At 36.7% G+C, this 16125-nt stretch overlaps 1 protein-coding gene across 1 annotated transcript in view; it reads left to right on the top strand.

The window, feature by feature from the left end:
- Window positions 1-7888, top strand: part of LYPLA1 (lysophospholipase 1) — a 30195-nt gene extending 22307 nt beyond the window's left edge. The window contains exons 7-9 of the mRNA XM_007952212.2: window positions 3067-3168; window positions 4412-4588; window positions 7835-7888. Of these exons, the coding sequence (XP_007950403.1) occupies window positions 3067-3168; window positions 4412-4588; window positions 7835-7888 (333 nt within the window). The remainder of the gene's footprint in view (window positions 1-3066; window positions 3169-4411; window positions 4589-7834) is intronic.
- Window positions 7889-16125: the final 8237 nt, after the last annotated feature.

The following is a 16125-nucleotide window of genomic DNA, read 5'->3' as shown; positions in this document are numbered from 1 at the left end:
TAAAACTTAGCATAGATCTCCAAAATATATATAAAAAGAGATTTTTTTCAGCATGAGTCAGAATGACTCAACAGCAGCTAACTTTATAGGTTGTATCTTCAAATTGTATTTATTAAATAAATTGATTTGAACCTGGAATGCATTTTCTCACAATAACCATTATATATATATGTTGTTTAAGATTCAGATTCACTACTCTGTGCCTCTCAAACTCAACAGAACTCTAATGACACAAGCTTAAGTACTCTTTCCCGGAAGAGACTACTGAGGGGAACAGTAAGGTATAAGACAAGAGAATGCTTCCCTTTTATTAGTGGTGAAAAATAGATTTAAATATCAATATGTGATGTTTATTTTTGGCATCTTCCTTCCTCCCTTTCTATACTTTCCCACCTTCTACATTCTGTACTGACACAGTGATCTCCTATTTGACCTTATTATCATTACTTTAGCATATCACTTGTTAGCCACGTTAAAAACCCAAAAACTCAAACCCACTACCATCCAGTCAGTTCCAGCTCATAGTGACCCCCCTTGGGTTTCCAAGGGAACCACCAGCCTTCTAGTTAGCAGTTAGATGCCTTAGGCATTATGCTACCAGAGCTACTTGTTAGCCACATTACCCATCTTCAGATTGCCCTAGCTTCTAATCTATAAATCTGCTAAATCAACAGTTTAGTATTCAGACTCCGTGAATTATGGAAATGTCAGAATTTGGAGATATTTTAGAAGATAGTGTTCAATAGAAAGATAACATTGATTTGGTTTGTTGAAATTCATAGATGACATACAGTACAATACACATTGTGACATAAACAGGTGTAAAATTTAATACTTGGTTCAAAATAGAAAGTGTGTATTTCTGAGTCATTGGTTATAATGAATAGAAATGAACTCATAATAACTTAAGTAAGGAAGAAGGAAGATATATAACCCACGGCTTCATCTACCCTGAGACCAGAAGAAGTAGATTGTGCCCGGCTACCACTAGTAACCATTATAATCATGGCCACAATAGATGGACCCTGATAGAATGGGAGAAAAATGTGAAACAGAACCTCAAATTCCTTAAATAAAAAAACAGTAGATCTCCTGTACTAGTTGTGACTGGAAGACTCCAAGACTATGCTGTGAGAAACTTTTCAGACCTTGAATTGAAACTAATCCCTGAGGTCACTTGTAGCTAAATGACAAATTGGCTAAAAAATAAAGAATATCACTCATAAAAACTATTCTCCTTTTAAAAATCACCTATATGAAGTCAAAACCAAAAAAAAAAACACAAACTCATTGCCATCGAGTTGATTTCAACTCATAGTGACCCACTTTGGGTTTCTGAGGCGGTAAATCTTTACAGTAGTAGATTGCCCAGTCTTTGTTCTATGGAGTGGATGGTGGGTTTGAACTACCAGCCTTCTGGTTAGCAGTCAGATGCCTTAGGCACTATGCCACCAGAGCTCCTTACATGAAATCAAGCAGTCAACAATTACTTTAAAACAAAGATAAGAATGTAAGGGGCCAAGGAAACTACCAGCATAAGTAATAAGGAAAGGAACAACCAGAAAGGAAATAATATTTGTGCATTGTAAAGAATGAAATCAATGTACTAAACAATTTGTGTGGAAATTGTTGAATAGGAACCTAAACCTCCCTGTGAATCTTCATCAAAAACAATAAAGTATTTTTAAAAATTCTCAGAGGAGGAAAAAAAAAAGAAAGGAGGAAGTTAAGAATCTGGATCATGCCAAGGAAACCAAAGATAGCAGTGAAGAAATTAGTTAAGTAAGTCAATTAAATACAAGCTTAGAGCATGGGTAGGATTTGGATAGCAAGTGTATAGGGCCTCAGGAAGGGGCTGGAGCTAGTGCCTTGAAAGGTATCGGAACTCTCCTCATTGTTCATCTCTGTTTCTCTGTCCATCTGCTTTATCCATCTCTCATCTGTGTTGACTGTCAGCTTCTGCTTCCTAAGCTCCTCCAGCTTTTGAATTTACATTTTATCATTCCAGCCACACAAAGAAACTTAACTGCAGTCACTGAATCCCAGGTTCAAAATAAACCCTGGCAGAAAGAATATTACTGTTCAGAATAAGAAAGTATCTAATGTGTACCGATGGTCCAGGGACTCATGGTCAGGATGACCTGGCATCTTGATGACCAGTGATAATGTGGTCCACAGAATGCAGGGTGTTGTGAGCTGAGCAGGCAGATCCTCTAAAGGTATCTACTACATGGTCCTTACCTTGAATTCCTCATTTAGGAAATAATACTTAAATATTTAAGTAATACTTAAGAATAAATAACATTTATTTAAGAAAAGTAATACTTAAGAATAAGGAAGACCAAAGAAGTGTTGATGCTTTTGAGTTGTCGTGTTGGAGAAAAATGCTAAGAGTACCATGGTCTGCTAAAAAGGACTAACAGATCTGTCCTGGAAGAAGTACAGCCTGAATGCTCCTTGGAAGGGAAAATGGCCAGACTTCGCCTCACCTACTTTGGTCATGTTGTCAGAAGGAACCATTCTCTGGAGAAGGATATCATGCTTGGTAAAGTGGAAGGTCAACGAAGAAGGGGAAGACCCTCAACGAGATGGATTGACACAGTGGCTGCAATGATGGGTTCAGGTATAGCAAGGATCGTGAGACTGGCACAGGACTGGGCAGTGTTTTGTCCTGCTGTGCATAGGGTCACTATGAGTCAGAGATGACTGGATGGTACCTAACAACAACAACTTATTTATGACTAGATTTGATTTCATGGCTGAGATCTCTCAGAGAAGAAAATGATTACCATCAATTTAGAATATCCCTAAGGTACATTGTAAGTCAGCAGTTTACTGCTACATCTGTTTCCATGGATTGGGAGACTGGGTTCTCACTTTGGTCTTCAGTGTAGAGAATCAGTGTTATTAGGACTTAGGGTTTATATATATCTCTACTGGCTTAACTGATTTGATTTGACATCAGCCACCCAGCCTGATTTTTGTGGACATTATGAATAATAAGAAATGTCTTAAGTTGCTGTAACAGCTTATGTGTCCACTGATTTTACCTACTTGCTTTTCCAGGGAGGAGCTTTGTCTTTATATACTGCTCTTACCACACAACAAAAACTGGCAGGTGTCGTTGGGCTCAGTTGCTGGCTTCCACTTCGGACCTCATTTCCACAGGTAGCCTGACTGATGCACACCATATTAGAATACTGAGCTAAGAGATGAGCTTCTTGGTGCAATGCCATCACCTTTGCAAAAGAATTTTCTTAGACTTTTGTGATTTATTATTAGGCTTTGTTTATATACTGTAATGTTTTAAATGGAATGAATTACATAGAATGGAATAAGAATCCTTGTTTGATACTGAGTTGTTAATGAAAGCAAATATAGGTATAGGGACGGATAGATGGGTGAACAAGCTAAACAATTATGTATGTCTAAATGGAGAGTGTATCCAAGATCATATACAGGGTTGGCAGAAAATGGGCCTCTCGAAGAGTATGAAGGGATGGACACTGGGAGGAGGTAACTATGGGGAGGAAGTGGGAGGGGAGCTGCTGCATTGTAAATTTTGGTCAATGACATGAGACAAAGTATATGTGAACTGCTGTATGAAAAGTGAATTTACTCTGTAAATCTTCACCCAAATCCTAATAAAAAAAAAAAAAGAATCCTTGTTTGTAGGAATCTTATAATTCAAAGGTTTTGATATATTACAGGATGTGTATAAAAATCCGGGCTATTTTTAACACTTAGAAATAATAGTTTTGAATGTTCAATGTGCTTATGTTTGATAGAATGTTTTCCATAGTATATAATTTCTACATGTTCAAGAGTATGAAGCATAAACTTAGAGTATAAAATATGAACAAGTGTGATATATAAAATACTTAGGTACAAATGGGAGATGTGGACTTTTTTTTTTAAATTCACTTGAAAATCTAGGGTCCTTTCCTTCTTGTCACTGTAGACTCTAATGTCTTCCATATAATAAATACTGCTAATTAACTCTCTTCTTTAAATCAGTTGAATAAGTCAATTAAATAAAAGCTCTTAAGTCAGTTAAATAAGAGCTGAGAAGAACATGATTCAGCTAATATGTACTAGTAGTTACTATTTACTTCTCATGTGAAAGACTGAAAATATAAAAATAAAACAATATGCTTCAAGAAACATTCGTTGGGAAGACATAATAAGCAGAGTAATCATATACCCTATAAGTTTAAATAAAGAGATATGAGTAGTATAGAGGTGGAAGAAATCTTATTTATTTATAATAAAATTTATAATTACTTAATATATGTTATAAAAAATAATATATGTCATGTGTATATATCCATCTATAGTTTTAATACCTGCCTTAATGCTGTATGCATTTGAATAAATACACTACTTAATGATTTTTTTCTTTTTTTTGCAGGGTCCTATCAGTGGTGCTAATAAAGACATTTCTATTCTCCAATGCCATGGAGATTGTGACCCTTTAGTTCCCCTAATGTTTGGTACTCTTACTGTGGAAAGGCTGAAAACATTGGTAAATCCAGCCAATGTAACCTTCAAAACCTATGAGGGCATGATGCACAGTTCATGTCAAGAGGTAAATGTTTGGCAACGTTGGTTATGTTGTTGTTGTGTGTCATCGAGTTGGACCCGACTCATAGCGACCCCTCCTTGGTTTCCAAGGCGGTATCACTATGGAAGTAGATAACCCAAATGTCCTTCCAAGGAGTGGCTGGTGGGTTTGAACCTCCAGCCTTCTGGTTAGCAGTCAAGTGCCTTTGGCACTATGCTACCAGAGCTCCTAGCATTGGTTATAGAGCTGTGTTTATAACTTGTTCCATGTGTGAGTTTTTTTTGGGGGGTAGGGCAGGGCACTATGGGCACTATTTACCTGTAAATCTACAGGTAACAAAATATTTTCCGTTTAACATTCGTTACATGTACTGTTCAGTGACATTAAATATGTTCATCATGTTCCTTGTGATATTTTAAAAATAAATAACATTTGCGAATTTAAAGGAGCTAATTAATGTATTCACATTGAATCATATTAATAGGTCATTAGGTCAGAGTTTATCATTTTAATTCAATAAATAATTTACTGATTTCTTACTACATTCAAGCATTGTACATCATCAAAGATAAATAAACAGTCCCTTTAAAAATAATCAAAATTAAATGTTTAATAAGGGAAGAAGGACTTATTCAACTACTATGCATAAGGCAGAATGTGATATGTGTTATATTAAAAGTTTTAAAAAGTGCTCTGGACAACTGAGAAGAGAGATTAATTTTATCTTAGGATGAGAATGTGATTGAAGAGCTAGACCTTGGAGCATGGGTAGGATTTGGATAGCAAGTATACAGAGAAAAGACTATAGGAAAGGCAAAGCATGCTATCCAGTGTGGCTGGAGTCTTTGATAAAAACCTGGTGATGTAGAACAGGGCATAGGGAATGGAGACTCGCCCATGAAGAGTGATGATGTGCTGAGGGTGAACTGATTGTCTAGGCACTAGGAAGCCATTGACATTTTCTTTTTTCCTCCATCAAAATGGACATTTATTAAAAGCTTTTCTTTTTAAATTTTTTTATTATTTGTGTGCAAATTTACAAAGCAGATCTGTTTTACTCTCAGAAGTTCATCCACATGGTTACATGGCCCTGATTACAATCCCAGCAATAAGAAACTTTCCTTCCGTCTCCACACTGTGACTACCCCTTCCCCATGTCCTCCTTATTTATGCATTCCTGTCAGTTCATCTTTCCCTCTATGCAAATGCTGCCCTTCTCATGTCTCATGATTGATTGATCTGAGGGGTACATCTCCCTAGGGTAAGTGGGTGTATCTCCCTGGGGTAGGTGTTCTGTGTGTAGACTTTTCTGCTGTTTCACTGAGAGCTAATTCATGGAAATGAGTCCAGTTCCAGGCCCAATGGATAAGCCAGGGACATAGTCTCAGGGGCTCCACCAGTCTCTATCCAGGCAGTGATTCTGGTCATTTTTGTGTTTTTTAATTTTGTTCCACATTTTTCCTTTCACTCTATCCAGGATCTCCAGTATTTATCCCTTTCCAAGTGTTTGGCATTGGTAGCCAGGCAACTTCTAGTTCTTCTGGTCTCAGGGTCGTGAAGGCTAAGGTTCCCATGGTCCATCATACCATAGACCAATTGTTTCCATCAATTTTCTTCACTCTTCTTCACACTAGACAAGAGGAGACCAACAGTTGCATCTTAGATGGGTGCTTGAAAGCTTTTATGACTCTAAGGAGCTCTGGTAGCATAGTGGCTAAGACACTTGCCTGCTAACCAGATGGCTGGTGGTTCAAACCCACCAACCACTCCTCGGAAGGAAGGTTGGGCAATCCTACTTCCGTAGTGATGCTGCCTCGGAAACCCAAGGAGGGGTCGCTATGAGTTGGGGCCGACTCGACGGCACATAACAACAACAACAACAACAACAGTTGCTATTCACCAAAGTAGGATATAGAACAAGATTTTTTGTACTATGTCGTGCCAATTGAGCTTGATGTCGCCTGAGACCAAGATCCTGAGCCTCAGGACCAGTGACTCTCTCCCTCAAGATGCTTGGTTGCATTGATATTTTCTGATTGAAGGGAGATGACATCTAATCTATATTCTGAGGATAGGTTAGATAGAATCTATAGGTGCCCATCCTTCATACTCTGAAGTTCTGATGGCAAGTAAACTCAGACATCTGAGTTTATATTGATATGTCTTCAGAATGAAATCTCCATAGAATATTCTTTGACCAGTCATATTTGAGGATACTACACTGAATGATTCAGAGCAGAAAGTATATTGGCATTAAGTGAGAAGGAAGGGTAGAATGGTAAGAGGCGTATCACAGGAAAATGTCAGGACTTGGGTGTGTTAGAAAGTAGAGTACTTTTCATAATGTGGCTTCATATTCTGGGTGACTGAGTTATCTGGTTGAAGCTTCTTTGCATTGCTAGTCTGTGGAACTGTGAGAATAAGTTGTAAAGTTCTAGTAAATGGGTTTGAAAGAGTTAAGAAAACTGAGCCACATGCAGAGGTATTCTAGGAAGAAGTGTCTTCTATAATAAGTGTTTGATATATTCATTTTCCTATCTTTCCAGTGTATCTTAGATACATACTCATTTTTAGAAGATTAGTTGTATATAGTTCCTTATGAAAGGCACAGAACATTTTATGATATGGGCTTAGCATTTCATTGCAATTAGGGAAATGCTGAAAGCTAGGCTTAACCCAACAAAACAACCCCACTGCCATCGAGTCTATTCCATCTTATTGCAACCCTACAGAGCAGAGTAGAACTGTCTCATAGAATGTCCAAGGCTATAAATCTTTATGGAAGCAGGCTGGCTCATCTTTTTCCTGTGGAGTGGCTGGTGGGTTTGAAGTGCTGACCTCTTAGTTAGCAGCTGAATGCCTTAGCCATTGCATCGCCAGAGCTACTCACTGATTGTAGTTGTCAGTAGGTTTTTATTGAGACTTCTCAGTATATGTGCTATGAGTGCTTTTACTTTTAAACCCCTCCCTCTTGTGTTTTATATTTTTCAAATATAGAAAAATACAGACTGTTGTCCTGGGACTAGATAATGATGGGGGCTATAATTAGCATGTGCAATAATAATCTTAGGAAATATTGTGAAACTTCAATTGGTACCTCATTTCTTTGGTGTAATTTTTCGTTTAACTGAAGTAGTAAAAATGTGCTGTACCCTTAACTATGTATACTATAGATAGATATAGTTAGTGATAGTTTAGTTGGAACATTTTAGTGAGGATTTAATTTCTGACTTATATAACTGCTTATTAAATCACTTTTATTTCAAACAGGAAATGATGGATGTCAAGCAATTCATTGATAAACTCCTACCTCCAGTGGATTGATGCCACTATGAGGCCTTGTGTGGAGGTACACCAGCATCATTATAATAGAGTAGAAACCTGATTCTGAAACTTCTCATGTTTGCAAATACATACCAGTGACGTAGACTAAATAATTTTTCTTCCTAGGAGACTTAAGACCTTTTAAGTTTCTACATATGTATTTGTATAATATGATACAGAATATACAAGTATTAAAATAGGTGAAGCAGCTAGCTTCTTTTTCCCAAATGTAATTCAGCAAAATAATAAAATACTGTAACCAGATTTTTTATTGCATTATTTGAAATTTATTAGTATGCTTCTTGAAAATCTGTGTATAAATGAGCCATTATGAATATACATTATTGTGTATAAATGAGCATTATGCATGCTGTGACTTAGACTATGGATTTATTTCAAAATTACTTAGTCACCATGCAGTGTCTGTATTTTTATATATGTATACATAATGATTGTAATACAGAAAAAGAATGATGGTATTACATTATTTCTAATAGTAGGGATAATGCTTATGTGTGTCAAGGGAAGAGTAATATTATTGCTCTTGTCAATTAATGGCCCTTTTATTTTGGGGACCAGGCTTTTTCTTTTTTTCTGATGTAATTTGTTTAATAGTTTTTTCTCGTCTCTAGAAAATAAATGTGTTTTTCCTTTATTATTCTTCAGTGTAGACCAAATATTGCTTCTCTGCCATAGATATCCGCTGTTAATGGATGCTATAATTTGACATTCTAAATCACAGTCATATGGTTTTTTAAATACATTTATACCTATGTAAAGAAACCAGACATCACTTAAAACCTCTGTGGTACTTACTTCTGAAACTGTACCTCTGTCCAAATTTAGACCTATTTACTTAATAGAATCTTCAATTCAGGTAACAGGAATAATTTTGTGGTTTTAATTTTTTGTAATTGGAAGAAGAATTAGGTCATTCTCTATGATGTTCATAAATACTTAGGATTTCAGTATTAAGTATTAAGGTGATTTGGTCTAGATGAATCTCCTTATAGAACAGAGTTTACTTATTTTGTGAAGATGCTTGAAACCAACTACTGTGGAAAATTAGCAGTCCATCAGAAAAATTTGCTTTATTTCTATCTGCCAATGAACTTACTTGAAATTTTGACTTAAGTCAAATGATATTTTAAAATTAGTGTTTGTGCAAACAAAAAATAGCATCATTAGACTTTAAGTAGTCAAACTTTTCAGATTACTGATAGAAATTATCTGAAAACAAATTTATGGACAATAAAGGTTAGTTAAAATCCTTATACATATGGTATAGAGAGTTTAATACATAGCAGAAATGTATCCTGGGTATTTTTGAACTGTTGTTAATTTTTCTGCTGTATTCCAACTGATCAGAATAATGTTAGGAATGCATCTTTATAAATGGGTGCTAATTGATAACAGAAAAATTTAGTAATGTACCGTATAGAATGTTAATAATGAAGCCATATGTTTATATCTGGATTTAAAAATTTTAAGCAATCATTTACTAAGTCATTTTCCTTTATTCTAAATAATATAAACTCTGGTTTGAGTTATACAAATCAGCAAAATCTTATTTATGGTAAATCTCTTATTCTGTTGAAATGTTTTGCTGTAATGTGGGAAAATGTCAATCTTTTTCACGATTTCTATCAGTGTGAAATAAAAGTTAATTCTGACTCTTTCTGTGATTGTTTTTCTTGTATTTTATTATTTCAGCATTTGGGTTTACTTTGCCATGGATACCTAGAATGAAAAGGAGGAAAAGAACATAAGAAGAAGAATATGCATTATGAGAAAGGAATTTTGATGGTGGCATTATAGGTCTGGAATGGAGCCAGGCATGAGAAAAGCTTTTCCCATTCAATTTTATTTGCTACTAAGTTTTTTTTAAAATCAAGTTCAAGTCCAAATCCCCAAAATTGTTTTTTTGTGTCTGTAACCTATATGAGAAATTTTATTTCATGTTTTCCTTTTAAATATGTTCCCTGGGATTTTAAAATTAGCATAAATTAGTTATCCAAATAGCATTTTTTCTTTTGATTTCATCACTGACTTCTAACTTTTCATTCTATTATTTACAAAATGTTATTAGATGAAACTAATCATAATAATCTAGTTATCTAAGGTAGGAATACTTTCTGTTCTGTCTCTTAATCAGTCCTTTAATTTCTGCTTTTGAGTATTTAGATGAAAAGCTCACCTCTTTGTGAGGCTGCTTTTTCTATTTTTTGGTAGCCCTAAGAATAGGAGCTCTGGTGGCATAGTGCCTAAGGCATTTGACTGCTAACCAGAAGGCTGGTGGTTCAAACTCAGCAGCCACTCCTCAGGAGGAAGGTTGGGCAATCTGCTTCTGTAGTGATACCGCCTCGGTAACCCAAGGAGGGGTTGCTACGAGCAGGATCCGACTCAACAGAAGCGAGTTTGGTTTGGTTTTTGGAATGGTAAGAATCTGTACCCTAATATTGTTTCTCACTTCTACTCTTGTTTTACCTTCCACAGCAACTCCTTATTTCATCTTTATAAAATATTGTGCTCCCATTAGATATGGTCAGAACACAGTACTATAGTAAAACCTGTGAAAGGCAGAAACCCGTCAGAGAAGCAAAATTATTTTCCACTAAAACAAGTGATAGAAAAGTGGTCAGGCTGCACTTTGTCAAAGGTGGAAAACCTGTGAGACCCAGAAAAACCAGGCAGTCCAGTTGAGTTCTGGCTCAAACAAGTTTCATTTTAATATCGGTAGGTAGATAATAATAGTGCCTTATGTATAGGTAAATAATGGGCAATTTGCCTATTATTGCAGTCAGTCTCATTGCTACTCATAAAAAGTGGGTACATGATAGATGTACCACCTTCCTAACAACCACTTTATTTTGTAAAAATTACTATAAATAAAAAAGTAAAAATCTAATTTGGTAAGTACTCAATATATTCCAGGCATTGATATAAAATGCTTTGTTCATGTAATCTTCAGTTTAACAGAGGAAGAAACATGTCTAGTGAGATAAGCTGTCTGGTTAGAGCCATTATGTTTAAGAGCCAGGGTTCAAAATGATGTGTCCAACCTCAAGTCCATGGTCTTTACTACCTCAGTTGCTGTCACAATGGGGTAATTTAAATGCTTGTTCACACACACACACACAAAAATATATATACATACATATAGGTATAATTTTACATAATATAAAACACTGAGAAATGATAGATAAACTGATAAAAGTTAGCTCACCATAAATATATTGCAACCTCCAGGGGCTAGAAAGAATTAAACAGAAACTAAAGAGCACATGGCACACTTAACTTTGGGACTCAGATGAAAGCCCCAAGAAGGTCATAGCAAAATAATTTACTGTTGTAAAGCCAGAACATCTTAAGACCTGTGACTAGTAACATAAGAAAACTAGAAAAATTTGACCCCAGGGAAGTGAAGAGGAAGGTTGTCTATTTGGGTCTGGGTTCTGGATTGGGGGATAGGGAGATCTTCCCATGAACATTTTTATCCAGGAGCATGTCCTCACAGGCATTTATGTTCATAACATCCTATTTATGTGGCCTAGAAACACATAAACTGATGAATTAACATAAAATAACTCTGGATTGGCTTCACCACACAGCACCTGGAAATGGTAAATACAAATTCTTTATGGAGAGGGATACCCTCAACCCAGGGTGCAGGACAACCCTCCAAAATTGAGTTCAACAATCCTAAATTACAATCATATGAAGGAAAAATCTGTTGTGTTAGGTGCCTTTGAGTCGGTTCCAACTCATAGCGAGCCTATGTACAACATAATGAAACACCGGGCAGTCCTGCACCAGCCTCGCAATACTTCCTATTCCTGAGCCCATGGTGGGAGCCACTGTGTCAGTCCATCTCATTGAAGGCCTTCGTCTTTTTCGTTGTCACTCCATTTTACTAAGCATGATTCCTTCTCCAGGAAATGGTCCCTTCTGAAAACATGACCAAAGTAGATGAGACAAAGTCTGGCCATTCTTGCTTCTAAGGAGCATTCCACCTGCATTTCTTCCAGGAAATCTGTTAGTTTTGGCAGTCCATGGTACTTTCCGTATTCTTCACCAACACCACTAATCAAAAGTATCAACCCTTCTTCGGTCTTACTTATTCATTGTCCAGCTTTTACTTGCATCTGAGGAGACTGAAAACACTATGTCTTGGGTTGGGCACACCTTAGGCTTCAAAGAGACATCTTTGCTCTTCAGCACTTTAAAGAGGTCTTTTGCATCATATTTTCCCAGTGCAACACATTGTCTGATTTCTTGACTGCTGCTTCCATGGGTGTTGATTGTGGAACCAAGTAAATCTTTGAATAAATCTTTGACAACTTCAATCTTTTCTCCATTTATCATGATGCTGCTTATTGTTTCACTTGTGAGGATTTTAGTTTTCTTTATGTTGACGTGTAACCCATACTGCAGACTATAGTCTTTAATCTTCAGTAAGTGCTTCTAGTCATCTTCACTTTCAGCAAGCAAGGTTGTGTCATTTGCATATTGCTGGTTGTTAAGGAGTCTTTTGCCAATCCTGATGCCACACTCTTCGGATAGTCCAGCTTCTCAGATTATTTGCTCAGCATACAGATTAAATAAGTATGGTGAAAGGAGACAACCCTAATGCTCCCCCAGCCTGATTTTAAACCATGCAGTATCCCCTTGTTCTGTTCGAATGACAGCTTACTGGTCTAAGTACAGGTTCCTCGTAAGTACAATTATGTGTTTTGGGATTCCCATTCTTCCCAACGTTATCCATAATTTGTTATGATCCACACAGTCGAATACTTGCATAGTCTATTTGCATAGTCAGTAAATGCAAGTTAACATCTTTCTGGTATTCTTTGCTCTCAGCCAAAATCCCTCTGACATCAGCAATGATATCTCTCGTTCCATGTCCTCTTCTGAATCCACCTTGCATTTCTGGAAGTTATTTGTCAATATACTACTGCAATTATTTTTGAATTATCTTCAGCAAGATTTTACTTGTGTGGATATTAATGATATTGTTCGATAATTTCCACATTTTGTGGGATCACTTTTCTTTGGAATGGGTACAAATATGGATCTCTTCCAGACAGTTGGTCAGGTAGCTGTCTTCCAAATTTCTTGGCATGGATGAGTGAGTGCCTCCTACATGGCATCCATTTATTGAAACAAACATCACAATGGGTATTCTGTCAACACCTGGAGCCTTGTTTTTCACAAATTCCTTCAGTGCAGCTTTGACTTATTCCTTCAGTACCATTGGTTCTTGATCATATGCCACCTCCTGAAATGGATGAACATCTACCAATTCTTTTTTGGTACAGTGACTCTGTGTATTCCTTCCATCTTCTTTTGATGCTTCCTGCAACTTTCAATATTTTCCTGTAGAATCTTTCCATATTGCAACTTGAGGCTTGAATTTTTTTCTTCATTTCTTTCAGCTAGAGAAATATTGAGCATGTTCCCTTTTGGTTTTCTAACTCCAGGTCTTTGCACATTTCATTATAATAACTGACTTTGTCTTCTCAAGTTGCTGTCTGCAATCTTCTACTCAGCTCTTTTATCTCGTCATTTCTCTATTTGCTTTAGCTACTCTCCAATCAATGGCAAGTTTCAGAGTCTCTTCTGACATCCATTTTGGTCTTGTCTTCCTGTCCTGTCTTTTTAATAACCTTTTACTTTCTTCTTGGATGATGTTCTTGATGTCATCCCGCAATTCCTCTGGTTTTTGGTCATTGGTGTTCAGTGCGTCAAATCTGTTTAGATGTTCACTAAATTCAGGTGAGATATAATTGAGGTAATATTTTTGCTCTCATGGATTTGTTTTAATTGTCTCAGAATCAACTTGAACTTGCATGTAAGCAGTTGATGGTCTGTTCCACAGTCAGCTCCAGGCCTTGTTTTGGCTTAACAGTTCGAGCTGCTCCACTGCCTTTTTCCACAAATGTAGTCGATCTGATTCCTGTGTACTATATCTGGTGAAGTCCACATATATAGCTGCCATTTATGCTGTGGAAAACAGTTATTTGCAATTGAATAAGTCAGTCTTGCAAAATTCTATCATGCAATCTCTAGAATCATTTCTATCACCAAGGCCATATTTTCCAACTACTGGTGATTCATCTTTGTTTACAACTTTTGCATTCCAATTGGCTAGTAATAATCAATACATCTTGATTGCATGTTTGGTCAATTTCAGACTGAAGAAGTTGGTAAAAAATCTTCAATTTCCTCATCTGGCTTTGGTGGTTGGTGTGAAAATTTGAATAATAGCAGTATTAACTGGTCTTCTTTATGGATGTATATATTATCCTATCATTGACAGCATTGTACTTCAGGACAGATCTTGAAACATTCTTTGTGATGATGAATGCCACGCCATTCCTCTTCAATTTGTCATTCCTGGCATAGTAGATCATACAGTTTTCTGATTCAAGATGGCTAAAAACAGTCCATTTTACCTCACTATTGCTTAGATAGATCTTTATGTATTCCATTTCATTTTTGACAACTTCTAATTTTCCTGGATTGATACTTAATACATTCCATGTTCTGATTATTAATGGATGTTTGCAGTGTTTCTTCTCATTTTGATTCGTGCCACATCAGCAAATGGAGGTCCTGAAAGCTTTGGTCCACCCACATCATTAAGGTCAACTCTACTCTGAGAAGGCAACTCTTTCCCAGTCATATTTTGAATGTCTTCCTACCTGAGGGGCTCATCTTCTGGCACTATATTGGACAATGTTTCAGAAGTTTTCCAGTAATATATCAGACAGTGTTTCACTGCTACTCATAAGATTTTCACAGGCCAATGCTTTGAGAAGTGGACTGCTCCTTCCTTCTTCTGAGTCTTAGTCTGGAAGCTTCACCAAAACCTGTCTACCATGGATGACCCTGCTGGTATTTGAAATACTGGTGGCAAAGCCTCCAGCCTTACAGCAAGCTGCAAGCCACCACAGTATGACAAACTGACAGACAAATGGTGGGGAACAATCTACCATAAATGAATACCAGTTGATAAAGGGATAATACAATCACAAGAACTTAAATAGAATTTTTAGATAGCAAGTATGAGAATGTTAAGGACAAATGTATAAGCAAGTGAAAAGAATAAGAAAATATATGCAGGCTTGGGGCTCAGGACCATAGTCTCAGGGACAGTAAGGTCAATTGGCATAATATAGTCCATAAAGACTATATATGTTCTACATCCACTTTGGTAACTAGCAACTGGGGTTTTAAAAGCTCGTGAGCAGCCATCTAAGATGGAACTATTGGTTTCACCCTGTCTGGAGCAAAGAAAAGAAAAAATCAAAGAGGCAAGGAAAGAGTCCAAAGGACTAATGGACAATGTGAACCCCAGCCTCAACAACCTGGAACTAGATAGTGCCCAGCTACCACTGCTGATTGCTCTGAAAGGGATCACAATAGGTAGTCCCAAATAGAGTGGGAGAAAAATGTAGAACAAAACTCAAAATCATAAAACAAGACCAGGCTTACTGGTCTGATAGAGACTGGTGGAACCCCCTAGACTTTTATCCTTAGACACCGTTCAAGCCTGAAACTGAATTCATGCTCGTGGTTGAACTTTCAGCAAACAATAGGCCTATAAAGTAATACCCGGAAGGTATGCAATCATTAGAAAAAACCATATGAGGTCCGGAGAGCAGGCTTTGCCCAGGAATAAAGCTGAGAAGGCAGGAAAGGTTAGGAAAGAAGAACAAAGTGAAATAGTAAACATAAGGAGGAAGTGGAAAGAGTGGTGTTACATTGTAGGAACTGCAGTGAATGTCACAAAACTCTTATGACTTGTCACCAAGATCACAATTAAAAACTCACCATTGAAAATATAAAGAATAAGGCAGTACAAAAAATGCAGATTTGAAAAAACCATAATTTTAGAAATGAAAGTCACAACACTCTCAGTGGAAAAAGCATTATCTTTGGCAGCAAATATTTGAAATAATGAAATGGTGAATAAAGGTGGACTAGCTAAATAAACAAGGAGCTCTGGTGGCGTAGTGCCTAAGGCATTTGACTACTAACCAGAAGGTTGGTGGTTCAAACCCACCAGCCACTTCTTGGAAGGATGATGGGGCAATCTATTTCCATAAAAATTTACCACCTTGGAAACCCAATGGAGGTTGCTATGAGTTGGAATTGACTCACTGCATTGTACATCAACACAATAGAATGTTATGCAGCTATAGAAAAGAAATAAGGATGCTTTGTATTAATTT

The sequence above is a fragment of the Orycteropus afer genome, unplaced genomic scaffold (assembly GCF_000298275.1).
Source record: "Orycteropus afer afer isolate SDZICR_OR568_19922 unplaced genomic scaffold, OryAfe1.0 scaffold00329, whole genome shotgun sequence".
NCBI classification, from domain to species: domain Eukaryota; kingdom Metazoa; phylum Chordata; class Mammalia; order Tubulidentata; family Orycteropodidae; genus Orycteropus; species Orycteropus afer.
The sequence above is the reverse complement of the archived record's forward strand: the minus strand, read 5'-3'. Positions and strand labels throughout refer to the sequence as shown.